Below are 24,817 nucleotides of genomic sequence, written 5' to 3' on the forward strand. Positions count from 1 at the left end.
CGGATTTGAAAAAAACCCTCAGATGGTACTTGCAGAACCCGGACTTCAGGTCAAGTGTAAGCGGCTGGGATCTGATCACCATAAAAGATCTGATCTTTTATGACAGGTTAGAATACAAAACAGGCAAGATTGCTTCAAGGAAAATCTGGGCTAGATGTTACCACAAAGGTGAAAACATTCTGGCAACAAAGTGCCGGGGACCTGCTCCTCTTATGCTCCCGCTGATGGTCCGCTGGTATGTCAAAACACACCTGTGGAGAAGACTACACCAGCCAAGCTCATGAACGCCACCTAGAAAGGAACCAGAGGAGCTACCTGACAGAAGCAATAAAATTAACAGCAAAAACTATTGAAGAAATGATTAAGAATCAATTTTTTATATTTCAGTGTCTATGTCTTTCAACAACTTCATTCAAAACTTGGCTCAAATTGCTCCCACTTCCCCCTTTCCTCTGGACAGATTACTGTCTAAATCTAATAGTCATATCAGCTCACACTCAAAATAGAAGTTATTACCACTTTCTTCTTGGGTGGTAATATAACTGCCCAATTATGTGATACAGCGAACCCTCGTTTTTCACGGGGGTTACATCCCAAAAAGAACCCGTGATAGGCAAAATCTGAGAAGTAGTAACCGTTATTTTTTTACAATTATTATACAATGAAATACTCCATAATACATTGAAACCAGAGAACAAAACCTTTTTACAGGCCCAAACATTTGTTTAGTAAATAAAAAGTACTGTGAAATAATAATTTTAATACAAACTGAAGGCGGATTCCCTTGCCCGAATTGTGGAGATCAGCGCTGCCCCACCGCGACCTGAGTCATTGAGGACCTGAGGATTAGAACGGGAGAAAATACAATATGATTATGAAAAAAAACAAAAACAAAGTACAGTAGGACAAATAGTGACTCACGTGTATTTCACTGCTCTTCTGACTGAGCCGCTGCATCCTGACTCCGCTCTGTAGCGTTTTTTTTCTTCTAAAGCCCGCGGTGCAGGTGTGTTTTTTCGAGAGGAGAATATATTTATCGGTAGTTGTTGTCACTCTTTTTTCTTCTGGGCAAAAAGATTCTTCTAAACCGACATGCCATCATCGATTATGTTAAATTTGGCAAGCTGTTTTACGTACGTGTACATATTAAACCGCAACGTTATTGACACACAGGTGGAGAAGAAGCAGAAGAAGAAGAAGCGGAGAGACTGTTTAGCCAATCAGAATGCAGAACACAATGCACGATGCAAATCCGTGAAGCAGCGAGACCGTGAAAGGTGAACCGCGATATAGCGAGGGTTCACTGTACTGATATTCTTTGGAAACTTACACAGATTGCTTTGGTAAAATTGTTGCACAATAGATTGAAAAACTAGACCACACAATGGTTCAAGTAAAATTAAAGATAGTTTTTGTCATGATTCATGTTCTGTCCTGTCCATGCTGTGTTAACACTCATTCAGCTCACCTGCCATGCCTGATTTGCTTACCCGTTCCACCTGGTCCCCGCCCTACTTAAACACCTTTCAGCCTCTGCCTCCTTGCCAGATTATCGACAGCCACGAGCCAGTAGAGATCCAGCGTTTCCTTCCAAGCCGTCAGTGTTTCTTTGACCCTTTTTTGTCCACGGAGTGACCCCCCTGCCAAGCCCTTCACGGATCCCAACTGTTCTGGATTTCTGGACCCTGACCCAAGCTTTGTCTCATGACCACCGAGTATTGCCTGCCCCTCAAGCTAAGTTTGCTCTCTCTGCCCCCCCGTGTATGACCTCTTCCTGATTACCGTCTTAGTCATTGGGTGTTGCCTCTTGAATCTCCTTGTGGAGAGTTTCATCCACAGCAGCCTGTTCTACCTGGTTTCTCTTCTCCACCAGTCCACTGCACTACAGGCAAGTCAAGCTGAACATTTCTAAGTTACCCCTCCTTTATCAGTGCATCACCAGCCTTCTCCCCACTTTTCTCAGTGGTGTGTTTGACAACCACATCCTGAACAGCAACCCGAATCTGAAAATTAAATTAAACTTTTTTTCCTTTGCCCACCGAGTGTCCTTACAAGTTTTGATGAAATTTGCTGAAAAATTGAATTCCTCTTAAAATCAAATGTTTTTAACCAGTAATGAAACCTTTTGCAGTTATCTTTCAGCAGCACATAGCTTTGCATTAAGACACATTTGGTAAAATCAAGATATGTTAAATGATACGTTTAGAACACAAAGCTTCATCACCAAGTGTTCTGACACCAAGGATTTACAAACTGAATGGAATGATTAGAGTTTCAAAGGGGAAAGAAACTGTCCTTTTTTCCCCACAAGGTAGCTACTCATTACTGTCCACAAACTGACTACTGAGGCTTCTTTCTGCCTGCCAAGTGTTAATGATAATGCACAACATTCAATTAGAGACAGCAGAGCAAGAAAACAACTGACAGTGCATCAGCCACCCGGACCAAGACGAGAGCATAAAAATAAATACAGCACTCAGAATGAAAGTTTAAAAAAGAGCTACATCTAGACACTTCATCTGTACCTAGATCCTAAATTGCTTCATTTTTGCTCTATTGTTTCAATAAATGTAATGCATAAGGAGAAAGGAAAAGTGAGGAAGATGTAAGAAAAAAAATAGCAAAAAACAGGTGTCCTGCTGTCCTGCTTAGGTGTCTCCCAGGTCCAACACACTTGAATCCAATAGCTGAATCACCTCCTAAGTGCAGTCAAGTTCTCCAGAGTCCTGCTAATTACCTCATTATTTGACTCGGGTGTGTTGAAGTAGAGCTACATCTAAAAGTTGCAGGAGACTGGCCCTCGAGGCCTGGAGTTGCCCATCCCTGGTCTACACTATAGCATATACTTATTGTTCTACCTCTTCCCTTGCTATTCAATGCTGCCTTCACATATAAAGATTTGCTGACATTGGCATGCCAGATGCTTGAAACTAAAAGTGAAAGTGAGTAACATACTTTCTGGCTGGACCAACTCAGAGCACTGAAACTCCATTCCTAGATCATTTGCAAATGTGAAAGTGATGTCACAACAAAAGTAAAGTTGTTACTTTATTCTGACAATGCACACTAAAGTGTGAACTCAATATCACTAAACACAAGAACTATTCTGAAGGGTGACATCAAAAGCAACAAAAACACTTCAAAAACAGAACTGGACTTTATGTTAAATAAAGTCCCCTCAATTTTCTAATTCTCAGACCCACATACAGTAACTTGCATTTTTTAGTACACAACCATACACAGCAAGGAAACCATGTAACAGCAGAAGAATGAAGAGTCTGTCATCACATTTTGGTTAAAAAAACTACAATTTAGGGACCATAAACTGTACTTTTGACCATATGACTGCATCACGGAATACATCAGATTCTGTGAGGACACTGTCATGCCAGCCCGGACCGTGCGCTGCTTCTCCAACAACAAACCCTGGATTACCAGTGACCTGAAGGCACTTCTAAACAAAAAGAAGATGGCTTTCAGGTCTGGAGATAAGGAGGAGCAGAGGAGAGTTCAGCGTGAACTCAGAGAGACACTGAGGACATGCAAGGACAACTACAGGAGGAAGCTTGAGTCTAAACTCGAGCAGAACAGTGTGAGAGATGTGTGGAAAGGAATGAAGCACATCGCTGGGATGAAGGGGAAGGACACACAGACATCTGGGAGCCTGGATAGAGCAAACCAGTTCAACCAGTTTTTCAACAGGTTTAGCTCACCTCCTGCTACTCCCCTACCACCACCATCCCCCCACACATCCACACTGCCCCAAGTTGTTCAAACCACCTACCGGCATTCTCCTGCACACCACCTCTCCTTCAGCCCCCCATCTCCCCCTCCTCCCCCATCTCCACTGCAGACAATACCTACCCCCAGCTAACGGTGACTACAGGCCCGGTTAAGAGACAGTTGGAGCGACTACACCAGGGGAAGGCTGCAGGACCTGATGGCATTACAACACGGATCCTGAAGACCTGCTCCGGCCAGCTGTCCCCTGTACTGGCACACATGTACAACCTGAGCTTGAGGCTGGAGAGAGTCCCGCTGCGGTGGAAGACATCACATGTGGTTCCTGTTCCCAAGAAGCCAAGGCCATCCGACCCAGAGGACTACAGACCAGTTGCTCTGACATCTCATGTGATGAAGGTCATGGAGAGACTGGTCCTGGCCCAGCTGAGGCCTCGGGTGAGGACGTTTCTAGACCCCCTGCAATTTGCCTACCAGCCCCACTTAGGAGTGGACGATGCCGTCATCTTCCTGCTGCAACGAGCACTTTCGCATCTGGATGGTGGAGGAGACACTGTGAGAATCACATTCTTTGATTTCTCCAGTGCCTTCAACACCATCCAGCCTCTGCTACTGGGTGAGAAGCTGCGGAGGATGGGTGTCGACGACTCAGTGATCTCCTGGGTTACTGACTACTTGACAGGCAGGCCACAGTTTGTTCATCTGGGCAGTGTCCTGTCTGATGTGGTGGTCAGTGAAGTAGGAGCTCCACAGGGAACTGTGCTTTCTCTTCACCTTGTACACCACTGATTTCCAGTACAACTCTGAGTCATGTCACCTACAGAAGTTTTCTGATGACTCAGCGGTTGTCGGGTGTACAGGGGATGGAGGGGAGGGGGAGTACAGGACACTGGTGGACAGCTTTGTGGAGTGGTCTGAGCAGAATCACCTGAGGCTCAACATTAGTAAGACCAGAGAGATGGTGATTGACTTCAGAAGGAAGAAGACATCTTCACGGCCACTGAAGATCAAAGGGGAAGTGGTGGAGGAGGTGGAGGATTACAAATACCTGGGAGTTGTAATCGGCAACAGACTGGACTGGGCATCTAACACTGACGCTGTGTGCAAGAAGGGGATGAGCAGACTCTATTTTTTAAGGAAGCTGAGATCCTTCAATGTGTGCAGCAAGATGTTGGAGACCTTTTATCACAGTGTTGTTGCCGGTGCCATCTTCTTTGCTGCTGTGTGTTGGGGAAGCAGCATCAGAGCCAGCGACTCTAATAGACTGGACAAAATCATCAGGAAAGCTGGCTCTGTACTGGGACTAAGGCTGGAGTCCCTGGAAACTGTGGTGGAGAGGAGGACACTGAAGAAGGTTCTGTCTACTATGGACGACAAACAGCACCCTCTCCACCACATAGTGGACAGACAGCGGAGCACCTTCTCACATAGACTGCTCCAGCTCCGCTGTCGTAGGGACAGATACAGGAAATCCTTCCTGCCACATGCCATCTCACTGTACAATAAAAGCTAAATCATTGTTCTGCACTAATCAGTCCAATTTTGCACAACTGCACTGTGGCACACTTGCTGTACATATATTTTTACATATACATATCTGCATTTTTTTAAAATCTTTGCAAGGACTGCTCTAAGTTGCTTTTTATATTAACAGCATTTTATATTTTTACAATTCATAGCATTTTATATTTTATTTTTTATTTTATCTACAACTACTACTCAGTGGTAGTTGTTATTGTGTCTTGTCTCTATGCTGTAACTGCGAAGTAATTTCCCTGCTGGGATGAATGAAGTACTTCTATTCTATTCTATTCTATTCTATAAAGGAAGCTATAGCTAGTTGGCAACCACAAACATCAAAAAGACTAAGAAAGAGGCACAAGCAGTTCATTAAAATACTTTTTAAAAAATCCAATCCTGACTGACTTCCACCTTTTATTTACATTTCAGTCAATCCATTTCAGCTCCTGCAGACAACCAGGTTGATAACGAAACACAAAATGTTTAATAAATGTCTTTGTGAACTGTTTGGTTAAAAATGAAGGCAAAATAAAAATTTTTAAACCTGCACACAAACAGAAGAAGAAAAAGTGCAGTACTTTGACTGTGTTTGCTGGTGCGTAATGTGTGTGTAGGCCTGTGCATGTGTGTATGAAGGTTTGTTAGACTAGCAATGCAGCAGCAGTTACATCAACCACACAGAGGGGGAAGAAAAAACGATTTATGTTCAATTACCCGCGGTTTGTTCATTCGGGTCGATGCTTCCTGCTCTCCACTTTATTTCTCAGCTGCTGTCTCTTCCCAGTTTTTTTTTCTCAAAATATTATTTTTCTGGTTGTTGGTTTTTTAGGAGTCTCTGCTGTCTTGTTAAACCTGCACAAGGGACTAAATGCTCAAAGGCATTGTAACCCAACCAGCTAGATAAAAATTAAGGAAATGACTTCTAGATAGAGAGGAACATGCAAACGCTCTTTCAGTTCTCTGGACAGTTAAAAAAAGGTGAAAAGAGGTCGATACACCAAAAGGAAAGAAAGAGAAAGAGGACATAACGTCACTGGTAAAATTCAACGTGTTTTGGCTGTGAAAAATGACGCCGTTTAGACAGTAAGGAAAATTATGCAAAGAAGATTCCCAATGCAGATTAATATACAAATAAAATAGAGTATTAAAAGACAAGAAACTTTTATCAGGACTTAGCAAATGACAGCATTAATTACATTTTTGAAATGGTGACAAATCCCACAGACATCTCCAGTTTCAAGCAAAAGCAGAAATTAAAGATACAGTATTTTCAAAGTATTAAATTCCAAAGAGGAAAACAAGAGGACAGAGGGCAAAAACATCAAAAAAAGAACACTTGAATCAGCAAGAAAAATTGTCAAATTATTTCCCTCCTGTCCAATCAAAGAAGGCTTCCTCTTTTTATCAGTGTGTTCAGGAAAGGCTTTGTGAAATGCAATGAATGCACACCACAATCTCCCCTCACTTTCTGATCTTAAATCCTTTTTGACTTCTAAGTTTGAAAAAAAACCCCTAATTATACAAAAGTCTATGTTTTATTATTCTTAAATTAAACAAATATCAATAACTTTGGTGGCCATGGCTGACCTTAAACTGGGACATTTTTGAGTGATTTAAAGCCAGCCAGAAAAAAAAACTAAGTGTGGGTATGACACAGTGAGTGTTAACGTCTTGTTTCAAATCTGTCAAAATTATGACAAAAACTGTGCCGACATCAAGGTTTCTGAATATGTATCTTTAGTACGTTTAATTCTGACGATTTCCCACCGCTGTAAAACTGTGAACATAAATAAATGTCTCCTTAAGATGGGCCAACTGCAAGAAAGGCAATGAAATGGAAGAAGAAAGAGAAAAAAAGATGTACAAATTGTGCAGAGCTGGGAAGGAAACAGGCTTTTACAGTGTAAGGATGTAACCATGGCAACAGGATTATGGGATGAGTCAGAGTTGACAATTTTTACATCTGATTGTGAGCTGATTAAAGGTCAGAATAGGAGTTTGGGTTCATTTATATATTAATGTGATAAAGGACGAGACTGCAGATGTGTATTTTCACTGCCTGCACTAACACACACACGCCCACACGCATGTAAACACACACAAATACAATGCAGCAAATCATTCAAAAGGACAAAACATGCCTTCAACTCTGTTTGCTGTTAACACTGAACTGATGGATTAAAAGAAAAAAAAAAAGTCAGACGAGACAAACATAGATGGTTTTATTTTAGCATCTGATGTATATTCACTTTAGATGTTACATTTTCCTTTATAGTTGATTTTGTATTTACTTCAATACCATAAGAAAAATGGTGAATCAGAACCACTTACACCCTCAGACCCTTTTTTCAAATTAAGCAGTCCATTGGCTCTTGACTTCAAATAATCATAGTCAAATTGTAATGATAACACTTTCGGTAACACCTCTATAACATACAATGGACTATTTAGGGCCATCATAGATCAAAGATTTAATGTTGAAAAGTTGTAAATTTGCAAAAATAAAGGGTCTAGTTTTTTATGAAAACTAAAATAAGTACTAGGCAGTTATCCAGTATGTAATTACTGGGTTGTAGATGATGTAGCACCGAAGTCATGCATTGCAGATGGAGGGCAGGAAGTAAATGCAGCCCATTTACTGCTGTTGACCCAGCTTCAAAATGAAAAGTCTGTGTCATGTACAGTTGTTCCAGCCGTTCTAATAGAGAGAAAGATAAATATTATTTTTGTATTTCAAAGAAAGTTGGTAGAAAGTTAATTTTAAAAAAACGTACCGAGAAAAGTGGATCAACAATCTACGGCTAAAAACATGAGGGGCGGAAGCTAACACTGCCAGAGTTTGCAGTACCCACTTTCTAACAGGTAACGATCGCATCGTTTAAAGTGTATTTTCAGATATTTTATTGGACAGCTACTTAGAAAAATGAGCATTCACATATAAGATTAGATATATTATTTCAGCACCCTAGCTGCAAATGGTTGACCAACATTGTAGTAATGAAGTATGACTCAACATTAACATACAACTGTGGCATGAAATTGGATTTTCTGGCTCGCTGTGAGGTGAGGTCTGCTGCACCAGATTAGCTATGTCGATCACCTCGAAGCCGGGTAAATCCTCAAGATTATGTGACAAGTCTTTTTTACCGAGACAATATGGATCATATCCTACATTTACACAGATTTTTTTGAGCTACCTCATTTGTGCCAGCCCATTTTGGGCATTAGCAGGGATGTACTCCCTGTGATCCATTTTGCTCTGTTTCCTGACCCCCATCGAAATTACGCCTATCATCCGGGTCACGTGTCTAAAACCCAGCAATAAGCCGAGCACAAGATGATGTTCTTCTGTGTCACATGAAAATTTAATGACAACACAGACAACACAGTGGTTATACTTTTGGAAATAAACTGTAATATTTATTTTTGCTGTGTAATTTCTTCTGTTAAAACTGAAAATCGTATTAAATCATAAAAATATATTTTTAAAGAATGTCCTCAACTTAAAATAATTTCAGTTTTTAGTCTGATTTTTATTTCATTAAGCAATTATTAATCGGCAGTATAACGTAATTTTGTGTACTGATGCTATAGCTAGTTAGATAACATAATAGAATATTTTGAAAGTCTGTTTGGGTCTGTTATTGTAAAATTAATCTGTAGTATCCAATAATGATGCTGGCCTCTTTAAAAAATGAGATTCACTCTGAATTTCAGAAAATGCCTTCATTTGTAGATTTTAACTTCCTGTGGGGAATATTTCAGAGAAAAGGCTTGTATTCATGAAATGATCTTGCTGAATAAATTGCTTGCTATTTGCATCAGGACTCTCCTCAATCTCTCAAGATTGAGAGACATCCTGTCAGATATCTCTGACAAGATACTGTATGTCTTGTCAGACAGAATTTGACTCTGAAGTGGAATCACAAGTTTACAGATGTACTTGTGGGTCACTCGGGGTCATTTTATTAATACAGTGTCGTAAATAAAAAAGGAACATTTCTTAGAAAACAGATGAACCCTGAAATTGTAAAATGTTTAGTAAGAGCTGAAATTTTGTAATTTGACTAAAATTCAAAGTTTTAACTCCTGTGTGGTAATTGTTTGACATGTAAGAATATTTCAACCTTACCTTTGTGATGCTGGTCACTTTGCCCCTTTGTTGTATTTCTAAGAGACTTTAATAATTTTTCCACAGACTTTTGGTACCTGAAGAAACTGTAAAATTGCTTCACATTGACACTGCATCAATTCGGAGACGTTCGTCACCCACTTTGACAACCAGTAATTTAAAATAATTTTGTAAATGTATTATCCATTCATATTTTACTGTAGAGAATTGTGATTCCAAAAAATATATATTCAAGATAGAGATTAACCCTCCTGTTATGTTCATTTCTGAGGTACAGCAATAATGTTTGTGGGTCAATTTGCCCGGAGAGTGTTTAATCATGCAATAGTGTCAGAAACTAAAAAATTCCTCCAAAAAATTTTTGTATCTGATTATTAACTCCAATACTAACCATTTCAATCAATATTTGTGCAATGATGTTCTTTTATTACTCGGAAATTAAGGATCAGTGACGACAACCTACTCATTTACTCATTTGGACATAAAAAATGGAGTTTACATTTTTTATGTCCACTGAAAAAAACTAGACTCAAAAAACAATAATTTCCTTGAAATTGAGCTTTGGTAAAATTTTTTATATTACACTTTTTTTTTTTTTTTCTTCAATGGGTGATCTTTATAATTGAACTTGAGACACACAAAAATTGACCCGCTGATTAAAATCAAGAAAAATGAGTCATGCAGAGAGTATTTATGTTTTCCTCCACTTCTGCTGAGTGTCACTCAGTGTGGGTGGAGTTTGTCCATGGGAACAGAAACGGTTCCTGTCTATAGTTGTATGAACACCTGCTTTCTAGCAGTTTCCTAGTGAAGTAAAGAGAATAGTGGGAAAGTGGGCTTGTGTGTGTCGGGGTGTGCATGTGCGTGTGTGGTGGGGTGTGTTTGTGTGTGTGTAGTGAAATATGGTTCATAGCTGCAAGGAAACATAGACTTTTTTTTATAACTTTATTTTTATTGAAAGTTTTAGAATACATTCAAAAATGAAAAACAATACTTAGAAATTACAAGAGACAAAAAATACAGAACAAACAAAACAAGTATAACATACTAGGGGGAGACTCTTATTCCAGTATCGCAAAATACAAGGGTACCGTTCATACCCGAAATTAGTCCTGTAGCGTTGATGTGATGTTTATCCATTTTTCCCATTTGTCCTCACATTGCTCTTCTTGTGTCCTCAGTCTCAGCCTCAGTGTTAGAATTTCCATCTCATATAATGAGTTCACAGTCTGTATCCATTCCTTTGTGGTGGGAGGATCAGATTGGCACCACTTCCTAGTTATTACCTTTTTGGCAGCCACCAACAGAATTTTAAACAAATAACAGTCATTATTAAGAACAACATTCTCCAAAAGGCCAAGATATAAAACCAGACCGGTCTTAGGTATTGTGTAACCTAATATTTTTACAATCTTTTTGTGTATTTTGTTCCAGAACTGTGTAATTCTAGGACAAAGCCAGAAAATATGTGCATGGTTAACATTAAATGCTCCACAATCTCTCCAACACGGTTGAACAGTAGATTTTAATTTACTGGTAGTTTTGGGTGTTATAAAAAATCTGCTTATATTTTTCCAACAATGTTCTCTCCAAATTCTGGAAGAGGATGTCGTAGTTTGGGTCTTCCAGATATTCAACCAGTTGTCTTCTGTTAACAGAATTTCCAATTCCCTTTCCCATTTTGTTTTAATATCCAAAGTATTAGTGCCTCTATTTTCCAACAGGTATAGATTAAGGACACTGTTCTGTGTTTTTTACCCTTATAGGTCTCGATCAGCATTTTGACAATCCCATTTTCATTTTGGTCTACGCTGTGTTTTATCTCTTTGTTATAAAATTCCCTTAATTGTAAATATCTAAAATGATCTTGAGTTCTTGGGGCAAATTCTTGCTGTAGTTCCTGGAAACTTTTGAAGTGCCCATCTTTAAGGACTACGCATAACGCTGTTAAACCTCTTTCTAGCCATTGTTTAAATCCTAGATCTTGAGTAAAATATTTGTTATAGGCTGGCCACTGGATCAAACATAATTGTTCCCCTAGTTTGCATTTCCGGATTATATATAACCATTTACCCAATGAGAAACTAGCAATAGCATCAACTTTCTCAAGTGTATTCTTGGTGGTCTCTATATCAACAAATAATACTCCGCAGTTCTCTTCCATGGACTTTTTGTTCAATATTTTTCCATTTCGCTTCATAATTTTTGTCACTTATATTTATTATGGGTGTTATTTGGGCAGCATGATAATATTCTCTAAAGTCCGGTAATGCCAAACCTCCCTTCTCTTTTGGTAATTGTAAAGTTACAAATTTTATTCTGGGTTTTTTAGCATTCCATATGAATCCAGATATAATCCAGTTCCATGTTTTAAGCTGTCTGTCCGGGATTTCTATACACTGAAAAAAGTGATTTTGGAGAGTGGTAAATATGATCTACACAAATCATATAAAATTTAATTAATTTTTTCAGTCAGCCAAGGAATTATAAAATAATGGGTAAATTATACACATGCTACCCATTCGTTAACATTAAAAACCATTACATAGGAAAATACAGTAAAATATACCCCCGAATCTTAGGTGCTCCAAAGTTGCGCATGCGTCAGACCGCGTTTTTGAATGAACGGGACAGAGAACTCTGCATCGTTTCTGCCATCGAACCGGGAGCTGAAGGTAAGTTATTTGCATAGGGGTGCTGTGAATAATAGCGTGAAGGCAAATTGTAATATTTGAAATGATGAGATGTTACACTTCACTTATATTCGATGTGCATCTGTGTAACATACCATTACTCGAAATCAAAGTTTGAATCTGTCCCTGGCGCCACCATGGCAACTGCAGGTAAGTTGCAATGAAATGTTCGTGGTGTGCTTTTTACATTAGCCAGAATGCATGACTGTGTCTGACCGCTGGTTTTAAGGTTAGAAACTAGTCAACGCCAGCTTTTTCTAATATATTGAATGGGCGGCTGTTTAGGCAACACATAGACTGTAAAGGGGATAGTTCAGCTTTTGCCGAGTGGTTAAGGTATAATGGTCATTAAGTATCTGCAGGCCTCTGCTCCCACATCACGCTGCACCGAGACACAGGCAGTAAATACACTGCTGTCAATGAGGAACAATTCATTTGTGTATTTTCGCCGCTCATGAGAAGTCCCGTCTTAAAATACTACTAACATGTCGCCAACATATGAAATGACTGACGTGTTTTCTGTTGTTTGCCTGTTAGCTCCGTTAGCTCCCTTAACATGGCTGCTAGAGTCGGTGTCCGCCGCGGTCTGTTTAAAAACAAAATGATCCGCGCTCCAATTACCTGCATGCCTGCGTACGTGTCTCTCTGTTGTTAAAGTTTAGCGTTACTTCTCAGAGTTTTATTTTTACAATCGGGACTCTGAAGACTCATGTAAAGATGACGTGTCGCACGTCTTTTCCGGTCAGTCGTCATGGAAACAGCGTGCTGATGTGGACCAGAGTGGAAACAAACATGTTGTAAAATGAAAACAAAGTACCACTGTATCCCACCTTTATGTGTGTAAACACCCACTGTTGCTGCACCTAATTTTTTTAAAGGAATTGTGTGTTCAAGTAAAACATTTTAGAATTGATTTTATATTATATTGGGTATTGTTAAAATGTCAGTGCTTAATAAATGTTTTCAGAATCTTGTAATATTGTTTATGAAGCATATTACATCTATGAATATGATCTATGAAACTAATTCTATGAAGAATGAATATTAATCTATGCAATTGCATTGCCTTTATTTTAGTGAGGTAAGTTCAGTTATTTCTGCACAACAGAACCTTGTCAGACAGACAGACCGCTCTGATCAGAGGAGCACAGAGAAACTATGCAAAATATTTACCTTATGTTTAGTTTCTACCTTCATTAAAGAGCCTCAGACTAATTGTGATGTTAGATAAATGACTTGTAACTTGTTGGTTGTTAAAGGGAGAGTGGAGGCTCAATTCCACATCATGGTTTAAAACCAAACCTGCATGATCAGAACCTTGGACCCGGTGTCACAGCTCTCATCTCTGCAGCATCACAATTCTGGGCCCCGTAAAGCATAATCTCTTGTTTATGAGGTTGTTCATGAGGTTAACATGAAGATAATAACCTCTGAACTATACATTAGCCCTTATATATTTCTTCTCCCAGGTACATGTCTGATCATTTCTTTTTCTCTTATTTCTGTTGCAGCCGGAGTCTTTGTATGTGGACACTCAGTATTTGCCCTCTCTTCAGTTCCTCTTGTCTGTCCTCCACAAGCAGGGACTCACTGATAGACCACTCTGCTTCCAGTTCTGGGGCTGACACACTCTCCCATGTCCCCACACCCACTGTATCCTGTACAGGTATGCAAGTTTGCTAAATAAAATAAATAACATTGACCTTAAAGGTGTAGTTACCTTAGCCAAAGACCTCATTCATGTGATTACTATGAGATCTGGTCTGTCATTTAAAATTTTATTTGTGTCCTTTTATTTCCTAGATCAAGGAAGAGTTCAGACGTATCACGACAGTTTCCTTGGAGGAGACATTCATGCTAAAGCTTGATGAGTACACACCAAGTCTTATGCAGCTTATGCGTGCTAAAGGAGGGGCTGCTGGTTCCAAGATGCACCCTCTGTTGGACACTTTAAATGACGTATGTTATTTAACTTTTTTTCACAAATGTGTCATTATTGATATACATGAATCGTCTTCCACCATCATCCCTGTACCGAAGAAGAGGTCCATCACCAGCCTGAACGATTACCGGCCTGTCGCTCTGACCCCGGTGATCACGAAGTGCTTTGAGAGGATTCTTCTGAGGTACATCAGAGACTTTATCCCCGCAAACCTGGACAGCCTTCAGTTCGCCTACAGAGCGAACCGCTCAACAGAGGATGCTGTCTCCATCACTCTGCACACAGCCCTGACCCATCTGCAGCATCCCAACACCTACGTTAGGATGCTATTTGTAGACTTCAGCTCAGCATTTAACACCGTCATCCCAGACAAGCTGGTGCTGAAATTACTCGAGGTGGGGCTGCCCGCTTCACTGTGCCACTGGATCAGAGACTTCCTCACCAACAGGCCTCAGGTGGTGAGAATAAGTGGCTCAACATCGTCCCCACTGGTCCTCAACACAGGCACGCCGCAGGGCTGTGTGCTCAGCCCAGCTCTCTTCACCCTGTTTACACACGACTGCGTGGCCATCCACCCCACCAACACAGTCGTGAAGTACGCGGACGACACAACAGTAGTGGGTCTCATTTCAGACAACAACGAGACCCACTACAGAGAGGAGATTCTGCAGCTCACTCAGTGGTTTTCAGCCAACAACTTGGTGCTGAACACAGGGAAGACCAAGGAGGTCATTGTGGACTACAGAAGGTCCAGGAGGACGGCTCACACTCCCCTTCTCATAGATGGAGAAGTGGTGGAACGTGTGGACAACATCAAGTTCCTGGGCCTCCACATCACGTCTGACCTCTCCTGGAACACACACACCTCCCACCTGGTGAAGAAAGCACAACAAAGGCTCTTCTTCCTCAGGAAACTCAGACGGGCTGGACTTTCCTCACGGCTGCTCGTGAACTTTTACAGGGCGATGATCGAGAGCATCCTCTGCCTCAACATGACTGTGTGGTATGGTACCTGCACAGCACTGGAGAGGAAACAACTGACACGGGTGGTGAGAACAGCACAAGGCATTGTGGGATGCCCCCTCCAAGACCTGGACTCCATTTACACAGGCTGGGTCAAGAAGAGAGCTGGATCCATAGCCATGGATTCCAGCCACCCGGGCCACAGACTGTTTGTGCCTCTGCCATCAGGCAAGCGGTACAGGAATATATGGACTACAACAAATAGACTGAGAAACAGTTTCTTTCCCACAGCCGTCAGAGCCATTACTCCCTGCCGCCCCCCCCCTCCCACACATATCATAACCTCGCAGTCACACATATATATCCCCCACCCCCACACAGTCATACTGTTCTGCACTTTGCACTGTCACATCATCTGTACTTTGCCATAATTGGACCTGCTGCTACTTCTTTGGTGTGGTTGAGTTCCTTTAGTTAATTTAGTTGTATATATTGTTATTATTATTATTATTGTGTGTTTGCTTATTTTTACTGTATATATTTGACCTTTTGCACGGGAGCTGCAATGGAAATTTCGTTGAATTCTGTTCAATGACAATAAATGCTATCTAAATCTAAAAGTGAATTAATTTGTAAAGAATTGCTTTGTTGTGCACAAAGTTGAGCTCCTTACCAACTTAAACTACCCTTTGGTTTTTAAGCAATTTGGTGTTAGTGTATGTAATTCTCTCCCCACTCTCCACTAACAGTCTTTTCACTAAATTGTATCTCCCTACAGACACAGAGCATTGAGGAAAAAAAGGGATGCAGTTGTCTGCTGCCTCATTAACTACCTTGGTGAAAGACAAGAAGATCTTTTCCATGACTGCCAGGTATGTCATTGATAACAGATGATTGATTAACTCAAGGGATCCTCTCCTCTCCACTCCTTTTCCCTCTCTCCCCTTTTGATCACTCCCCTCTGCTCTCCTTTAGATAAGTTGAAATGTATTGAAACAGCATATTCAATGAAATTAAAAATGTGTATCTTTTTTGTTTCTTTCTTTTTAACATGTAGGAATGTGAGGACTACACAGACAAAACAATGAAGGTGATCGTGATGCACAACATCATGGCTGAGGAGGATCCATCAGATGTGTCGATTGTGATTGAGGGAAACCAAGTGATGGAAGGATGTGGAAGCCGAACAAAAGCGTGTGTACTGCTGATGGGACTGATATATGCCCTCAACCATGACTATCCAAAGCAGCTCAAGAACACATTTGAAGCTTTTCAAAAACTTTTTTTGGAACTTGATGGGGCAAAACTACTGAAGAAGGTCCATAGCCTCAAAAACAAGCTCATGCAATAGACATACATTTCCCCTCTTGTTCCAAGAGGATCTTTTGTCTGGACAGAGAGTTTTAATGGAGTATAGTTTTATATTTTTGTTCTCTTCCCTCCTCTGCTCCACACACAGACACAGAAATATATGTACAGATGGATACATAAGTATGTTGCAGCCTCAGTTTTTTGTTGTGTATAAATACACCTGCAGATTTCAGATTTGCTCAGTCACTGTTGTGTGAGGCCGAAGAAACACAAGTAAGAGTTTAGATACAAGAAAATCTTCATGTGATTGGACATCCCTTGCACCTCTGCTCTGATCACCTCACTTCTCCTTTTCTCTGATCAACTCCTTTCTTATTGAGCAGTCTGGATGTTCTAAAGCAGGGATATGTTTTATTGTCCAACATTACTGAAACAACAGTTGAAGTTGTTAGGTTATAACGCAGGTTCATTATTTGAAATGTTGTGTGACACTGTTGTGCTGCAGTTTATTCTGTGTTTTTGATGACTTTATGGATTAAAAACATTGAGAAGGTGTACGATCTGAATGTCTTTTTTGGGGGTACATCTTACCTTCTCTGAATAAGTAATGGTTATTAACTGATTTTAATTAACTTTGATTTGTAATTATCAGGTATTACCTACTAGCAAACAAGACATAGTTTTACCTAATTTAACTGAGTAAGTAGCTGTTGAATATATACATAAATATGAGGTAAAGTTTACCCAATTTCTTTAAGTATTTCATATATTTTTTGTTCAGTTACTTTATACTCAATATGTGGAATTGAATTTACCCCAAAAGAGTCGATGCAAATTGTTACCTCAGATTTATTAGGTAAATTCTATAGATGAATTTTTTCAGTGTAGGTAATGCCAGGAAAAGGTAATACGTTCATTTTTATGGCTTCAATTCTAGAGCTGAAATCTAGTGTTAGGGCATTCCACCTTCTAATGTCCCTCTTAATTTCTTGGTCCACTGTAATAAAGTTAGCTTTATATAGGTCATCTATGTTTTTTGTTAATTGTATTCCTAGGTATGTCATCATAGTAGAGTTCCAGTTTAAATTGTTTCTGATGGTGTATAACAGAATGTTACAACCTGCGTCTTTTCAAATTTAATTTATATCCTGTATAGAAGCCAAATATCTCTGTTTGATCAGACAAGGCAGCGAATTTTCCGGGTTTGATAAATAACAAATTACATCATCTGCGAACAAACCTATTATATGAAATTCATTATGTATATTATCAATACCCTCGAGATCCTTATGTGCCAGTGGTTGAATATAAATCGCAAATAATGTTGGTGATAAACAGCAACCCTGACGTGTAGAACGCTCCAGTTTTATATTATCAGTTAGATTTCCGTTAATCTTGATTCTGGCCACTGGTGATTGGTATAAAGTCCTATAGCTTTTATTTTTTTATTTTGAATATGATCTATAATGTGAAGTGCCCTCCTGATGTTATCTCGCGTTTGACGACCTCTAATAAATCCTGTTTGGTACTCATCTATGATGTCTCCAATGAATTGTTCAAATCGTTTTGCTAATATCGAGGTATAAATTTTATAGTCCATGTTTAGAATAGATATAGGTCTATAATCAGAGCATGTCTCACTCATCCTCTTTTTTGGAATAACTGTTATAATCGCTTCTCTCCAAGACGGAGGGACCACTGCATGTTCCAAAGTATAATTAAATGATTTTTCTAGTAATAGCAGGAGATCTTCATTAAAGGATTTGTACCACTCAGATGGCAATCCATCACTACCTGGTGTTTTACCGTTTTTTAACCTATTAATTGCTTTTTGTATTTCTATTCTTGTTATGTGAGAAGTGAGAAGTTTGTTTTGGGTTTCTCCAATTGAGGGCAAGTCCAGTAAGTCCAAGAAGGTTTCTATCTGACCATCTTCAGCGGAAGGAGGTTGACAGTATAATCTCTGATAGTATGTCCTAAACATGTCCTCAATAGTTACAGGATCGTGTATCATTTGATTTGTTTCACCATCCTTTAATTTATAGATATTTCTATCTGACTGTTGCTTTTTCAGTTTCTTTGCCAGCAGTTTTTTTCCTTTGGATCCGACTTCATGATATGATTGTCTAATAAATTTCGATTTCTTTTCAATTTCATATGTAAGTATTTTATCAATGTTGTTTTTTAGTTCTTTTATTTTTATAAACAGGTTGGGATTTCGGGTTAATTTATGTTGTTTTTCTAGTTCTGTTAATTTAGCTCTTTCTTTTTCATAGGCTTCCACTCTGGATTTTTTTAAAGGCCACAGTTTTTAATATCAATTTTCCTCTTAATACTGCCTTAAGTGCGTCCCATAGTATTATCGGATTAACCTGTCCATTGTCATTCTCTTCTATATAAGTTTTTATATCATGGGAAATTTCAGCTTCGATTGTTTTGTAGTTCAACAAGCCTACATTTAATCGCCATGCTGTTTTGCATTTTCTGGAAGGCAAATTTAGTTTTAATATTGGGGAAGAGTGGTCAGATATACTTGTTTCTTCTATTTTACATTCTTTTACTTTATATATGTCAGATTTATTCATGAAAAGGTAATCAATTCTGGAATAACTTTTATTGGGTGCAGAATAGTGGGTATAATCCTTTTATATTAGGGTTTAATTCCCTCCAGACATCAACAAATCCAAATTCTTCAAGTGCCAATTTAAATTTTTTTGTAGTTAAATTTTGTTGTTTTTTATCGTTTGTTGTATCAAGCTTCGTGTTCAATACCATATTGAAATCTCCTCCCCAGGCCAGCATTCCCTCTGTTTCTATAATTATTTTATTGAGGAGGCTATTAAGGAATTGTATGTTAATGTTTGGGGGGTTGTAAACACTGACCAGTGTTACCTTTACATTTTCAAGAGTCCCATTCACTATCACATACAGTATCTCCCTTCTTTATCTGACAGATCATGGTTGCAGTCAAATTTTACTGAGTCATGAATTAGAATTGAAACTCCTTTTTTGTTTCCATGTCTGAATGAGCTATAAAATGTATTTGAGTAGCCAAAGCCTCTAAGCTTTTCATGTTCCGGTTTAGACAGGTGCGTTTCCTGTAAATAAATTATCTGTTTTTTCTCTTTCGTATTTTAGTTATTTTTTTTGCGTTTTATAGGATTGTTCATACCGTTCACATTCAACGAAACAATCTTGATATTATCAATCATTATTTAGATTAGTAAGGTCACCATGTGATATCAGAAAAAGAACCCCCAACAAATAACTGAACGAACTATTAAAATATAGATGAACAAATAGAACAGAAACTTCCAAAGCTAGAGATGTATGATGACATCTCTCGGGGTCCCTGCTGGTGGGGGGAAGGCAAAACACCACACTAAGGTGGGGGCCCTCTCTAGTAGTAGCCTGAGGTCTACTTGTACTAGGTAAGTCCAACATTTGGTAAATGCTACAACATTTGTTGCATTCGGTATTTGGTTAAATATCTATCAAAAGACCTATAACAAGTAACTTTGGTAACAGAAGAGAGATTGATATCCAAAACTGGGTTAAATCAGGCTGGAAAAGTCAATCAGCTCTTATAATAATATGAACCACCTCCTGTGATTTGATGTTCAGAGTCACTGGTCCTCACGTCTGAACTCAGTAAGCTTCTCCCTCGCGCGTTGACCTGCATTGGTGTTGTTAATCCCCTTCCATGGCAACAGCGAGTCCAGCCTCTCCTTGGCCAATCTCAACTTGTTTTCTTTTGGAACCCAGGTCAAGCTGAAGCCTCTCTTGATCATATCCGATGCTGTTTCGTCCGCATTCTCATAGGTCCATACTCCAGAGTCCCAGAAGATTCTCATTTTTGTGTACGGTGTCTGGAATCTGATACCTTTCTGTTTCAAGGCTGTCTTCAATGGGCCGTATGCTTTGTGTCTTTCTATGACATCCGAAGCATAATCGTTATCAAAATAAAGGCGTTTGCCTTCCATTTCCACTTTCTGTTCCCAGGCTTTCTTTAGAACCATTTCTTTCGTGTTGAATTGCAAAAAGTTCACAATTATAGATCTCGGGGATGTGTTGGGAGGCGGCTTGGGTACCAATGCTCGGTGTGCCCGCTGTATACGGAGTTCGCTTCCATCTGGTAGCTTCAGCTGTTTATTTAGCAAATCGGTGACAAATTCGGAGACCGATCTACCTTCTTTTCCTTCCGGAACTCCATAGATACGAAGATTATTTCTCCGGCTTTGACTCTCCAAATCCACAAGTTTGTCGTTCATAGCTCTATTCCTTTCTAATGTCTCAAGCAGCTCATCTTTCATTTCCAAGCACGCAGCTTCCAGGTCAGCTATTCAGGTCTGTACCTCGGTGATACTGCCCTTCTGGTTCTGCAGCTCGCGCATCATTTCCTCCCTGAATCTGCTGAGATCTTCCTTCATTGTAGCCTTTACGTCTTCTTTGAGTTCTTCTATGTTCTGCTTCATTTCGTTTTTAAACTCTTTTAAGTCTTTTGAAAGCGTCTTGATACTCTCCAGCAATGCGAGTTGTTGTCAGTGCCAGCTTTCCTCGTGGTAGCATTAGCGTCATCTTCACTAACATCTCCCGACTGTTCGCCATTATCTTGTGTTTTAGACGTTTTCTTTTCGGTCTTGTTAGTTTTCGGCATCTTCCCCCTTTAAGTGGTTTAGCCTGGAGTTTTGATAATTATCTGAGTTAAGCAAGGCGGAAATTTTAATTACCGACACAGAGGAGCCTGTTTTTATGTGGCCATCTTGTTGCAGCGCTGACCCGGAGGTCCGAATTGGACAGTTTTTTTTATCTTTTTTTGCACTTCAACTTGACTGCCGGGTCAAATTGACCCGAACAGTATCTATGTAAAAAGTAAACGCAGGGGGGTTTACAAATATGTAAAATGAATACATTTTCAATTTATATGTAGAGTGCACATATTAAGACAAATAGAAAAAGTTTCATGCAAAAAAAATACTTCCAACTATTTAAAAAAAAAAAATTACACTTTAAAACAGGTAAATTTGACCAGCAACATAATAGGAGGGTTAAATACCATTGCTATATTATATAAGGGTGGTAAAAACAATGAATAAAAATAAGGTGTAGTAAAAAACAAAAACAAACAATAGATATAGATTAAATCATAGTATTTCATCCCTTAATGCAGAACTCATCACATGTTAAATCCCTGATTCAAATTTTTTGGATTGATGTTAAATATTTGTTACAAATGTTTAAAAGACAAAGATAAAATAAGCGCATGAACTGTATGATAATTCACTTTGTTTAAATGACCGATAAGATGTTCATCATTACACATATATCTGTTTTGCACTATTAACCTTTCAGTCAAACATATTTTATGTTGCTGCTCCTTTATTGTGAAGTTAATGTGAAAAATATTTTTAAAAATGTAGAACTAGGAAGGTTCTATTTTTTCATTATTTGTGTATTTAATTCTCTGAATTTTATGGTACCTTATATTCTATCCTGTTGCCACTATAAACCCAATTTTTCTTATATGAAAAACCTAATCAAGTACTATTACTAAACTTGGTATATACACAAAGTCACATGTGAACAAAATAGTTATTTAACAAGTGAAAATGAAGGTAAGATGAAATTGCTATGCATGTGTATGGAATGGGGACAGATTGGTGAAAGGACCTATGAGCACATTACCCAATGCTCATAGTAATATACAATCAATTTAATACAATAAAACTTTCAGAAATGTGACATTTTACAGCTAAACCCATTAAATATGTTGATATTTAATGGATGAGGTGGTGTGATGGCATTACAGTTACAGTATTAACTGTTAAGTCAGATAATCAAGGACTTTTCCCTTTTTTAGTTTCCTTGTTTGTCACAGTTGGCTAGAGATGTATATTACATAAATTGGAGGGTCAAAAGAAGAAGTGCATTATGACAGAATTGTGTATGACTAAATCTTCTATACTATCCATGTACAGAGTTAGCATGGATAGCATGGAGTTAGCAGAGTTGCCTCTCTGCAAATCCAGAAAAACTTTTTATCATTTGGACATAAAGCAGCTTGAAGAATGTCTGCACAGTAATCTCTGACATGGAGTGCATAAAGCATGAATGTGCAATTAGCATATGAAAGCAATTTGTCCTGCATGCTGTGTCTTGTGCTCTCACCTGAATCAGAGCTGTACATGTAGACAAACCTTTTCCATTTGAAGTGCTCCAAAAGGGCCATGAGGGGCTCCTGCAGCTGGGGCCGCAACTGCAGTACGAACTGGTTGTTGGTCTTAACTGGGAAAGACGGCGTGATGAAGCACACGTGTAGAGAGCCACAGAAAGACATCAGCATGTTGACTGTCTTTCGGTCATACAGGCCCATGATGGTGTACACGCCCTTAGAAAACTGGGAGCAGACTGGGAGAGATGAGAGAGTGGGAGAAGACAGGCCAATAAAAGAAATGTTAGTGAACTTCTTGATAATATATTCAGAGTTTAACATATTATATCATAGTCTTCTTTTTGAATTGACTTGCATAATGTTGCAGGCCACAACTGAGAGCAGGCTGCAGCTACTCTTAAGGCAGGTATCGTAATGGTTGAATAATTTGATAAATGACTTAGTGAAAATAGAAACAGCTAGTGAAAATAACTGGATATTATGTAGTAAAACTCTCTATAAGTAAAATTAAATATGTAGCTGCAAACTAGACATTTAGTTAGCAAACTAAATATTTACACTATGTTATGCACAGTTACTAACTATGTTCCCATCCAATTGTGTAGATTTTGAGTGAATTTGAAAAACGTCACAAAAAACAAAATGCAAATAAAGCAGGTTTCCAGTGAATAAACCAGGCTATGCAAAACATAATCCATCAGATGTTGATGTTATGCGTGGCTGTAATGAACAAGACATAGAACCTGCATGCCAGCAATTGATGCAAACATCTCAGAAAAATGGACAGAGTTCTCCCTTCCAGTTTGGATTTTTTCCGAGATTCTTGTAGGAAACACACAGGAAAAGCCAAAAACCATCTCAAACGAGTTTGATGACAATATTGGAAATTTTGTGGCTTCCATTCTCCAGGACTAACAAATGTTTAGATGAAGATCCTAGGTAATAACCTTCCATAGGTATAGTGAACATTTAGAGACTGTTGTAGTAAAACAGCTCCTGAATTCATATTGTTTGTGTTTCTTTCAAGAATAGGGCTAAAAAAAACATAATCTGTCTCCATTTCTCTGTCAGTGTGAATCTCTCCACCCTTTGGGCTGCTGTTCACCTTCTGTCCTCTTTCATCACACTGTTCTCTTTCCAACAACATTTTATCTTAGTGTGTAACTTGTTTTTGAGTAGAGGCTGTCACCCAGACATTCAGGTCAGTGAAACTGAGCTCATATTTCAGCCACGCCACAAAACGTGACTTCTTTTTTTCTGGTCTGGCTGCAATTTCTAAACATACAAAATCCTGCAGGCTCCACATTTGGGTCTTTTTTACTCAATCTCCCTTTTTATTGCAAATGCAACACCAAACAGTAAATCTCCATTTGATGTTACACTTGGAGAGGATAAAGAGGCCTTATCTTCATGGTAAACTGATGTAAATTTCTACTGCTGTGGAGCTGATGAAGCACACTCCCTCTTCTCACACAAAAGGCTTCCTGATAGTAAATCCTCACCCACACAATGGAAATAATCAAATTACTTCATGCAGAGGTCCTTCACAGACTGGGATTAAGACAAAATAATACTTGCTGTTGCAGCAGCACAAGTCATTGTGTAAACCAAAGTCTTATGTTTTGCTTCTCAAGAATTCAGGCTGAATTAAAGTGTGCAGGGTTATATGTTGTCACCCAGAAAATTTGCTCTAAAGGAGAGAAGCCTCCGTGATGCTGAAAGCAACAAGATGTCCAGGACTGCTGACCGTGACAGGCTGAGGCAGCTGTCAATAAAAAAGAACTTGCTTTAAATCTTAATGTTCTAAGGACAACCCGCCATCCCAAAGACCATCTTAATCTCATGATGCTCACACAGATAAAGAAAGTGCATATAAAAAAAGTGATTTAATAAGGTCATTCATTCAGTTATTCACATATCTTATTTGAAAAGTTAACATTTTAGCCCAAACTCAATGAGACAGAAAATGTCCTTTTGTTTAAAAGCGCTGTTGCCTTTTATATGCAGTCACAGTAGAGATGGAAACAGGAGAGAGAGTGAAGTCTGAGCTTACAGGATGTAGCTTAACAGACTTTATTTTAAAATAATACAACACAAAGTGAGATAATCCATTCAGAACTAAAGGCATTTTGTATAGGACAAGGTTTAGTCATCCGATAATGAGTCACAGTCTGTGTTCATACAGAATCAAGAAAAATGATGAAGATTTTCTGTGTTGATTTTGTGACACTGAATCAGAAGTTAAATTTACAAAGCAAAAGATCATTAGTATGAGTAAAATATCCTAAAAAATCACAATTGTAAAGTAAGCATTTATCTATGAGGTTATGAGCAGTAAATAT

At 38.9% G+C, this 24,817-nt stretch overlaps 1 protein-coding gene across 7 annotated transcripts in view; it reads right to left on the reverse strand.

Moving 5' to 3' along the window:
- LOC116727857 (glutamate receptor 1-like) overlaps positions 1-24,817 on the reverse strand; it is a 137,245-nt gene that overhangs the window by 65,996 nt on the left and 46,432 nt on the right. For all 7 annotated transcript variants that reach the window (XR_004340874.1, XR_004340871.1, XR_004340873.1 and 4 more), the window contains exon 3: positions 22,472-22,711. Coding sequence is in view for 3 of the 7 variants with exons in the window: in XM_032575512.1 (XP_032431403.1) it covers positions 22,472-22,711 (240 nt within the window). In the remaining 4 variants the exon portion in view is untranslated. The remainder of the gene's footprint in view (positions 1-22,471; positions 22,712-24,817) is intronic.

The sequence above is a fragment of the Xiphophorus hellerii genome, chromosome 11, assembly GCF_003331165.1.
Source record: "Xiphophorus hellerii strain 12219 chromosome 11, Xiphophorus_hellerii-4.1, whole genome shotgun sequence".
In the NCBI taxonomy this organism is placed as follows: Eukaryota; Metazoa; Chordata; class Actinopteri; order Cyprinodontiformes; family Poeciliidae; genus Xiphophorus; species Xiphophorus hellerii.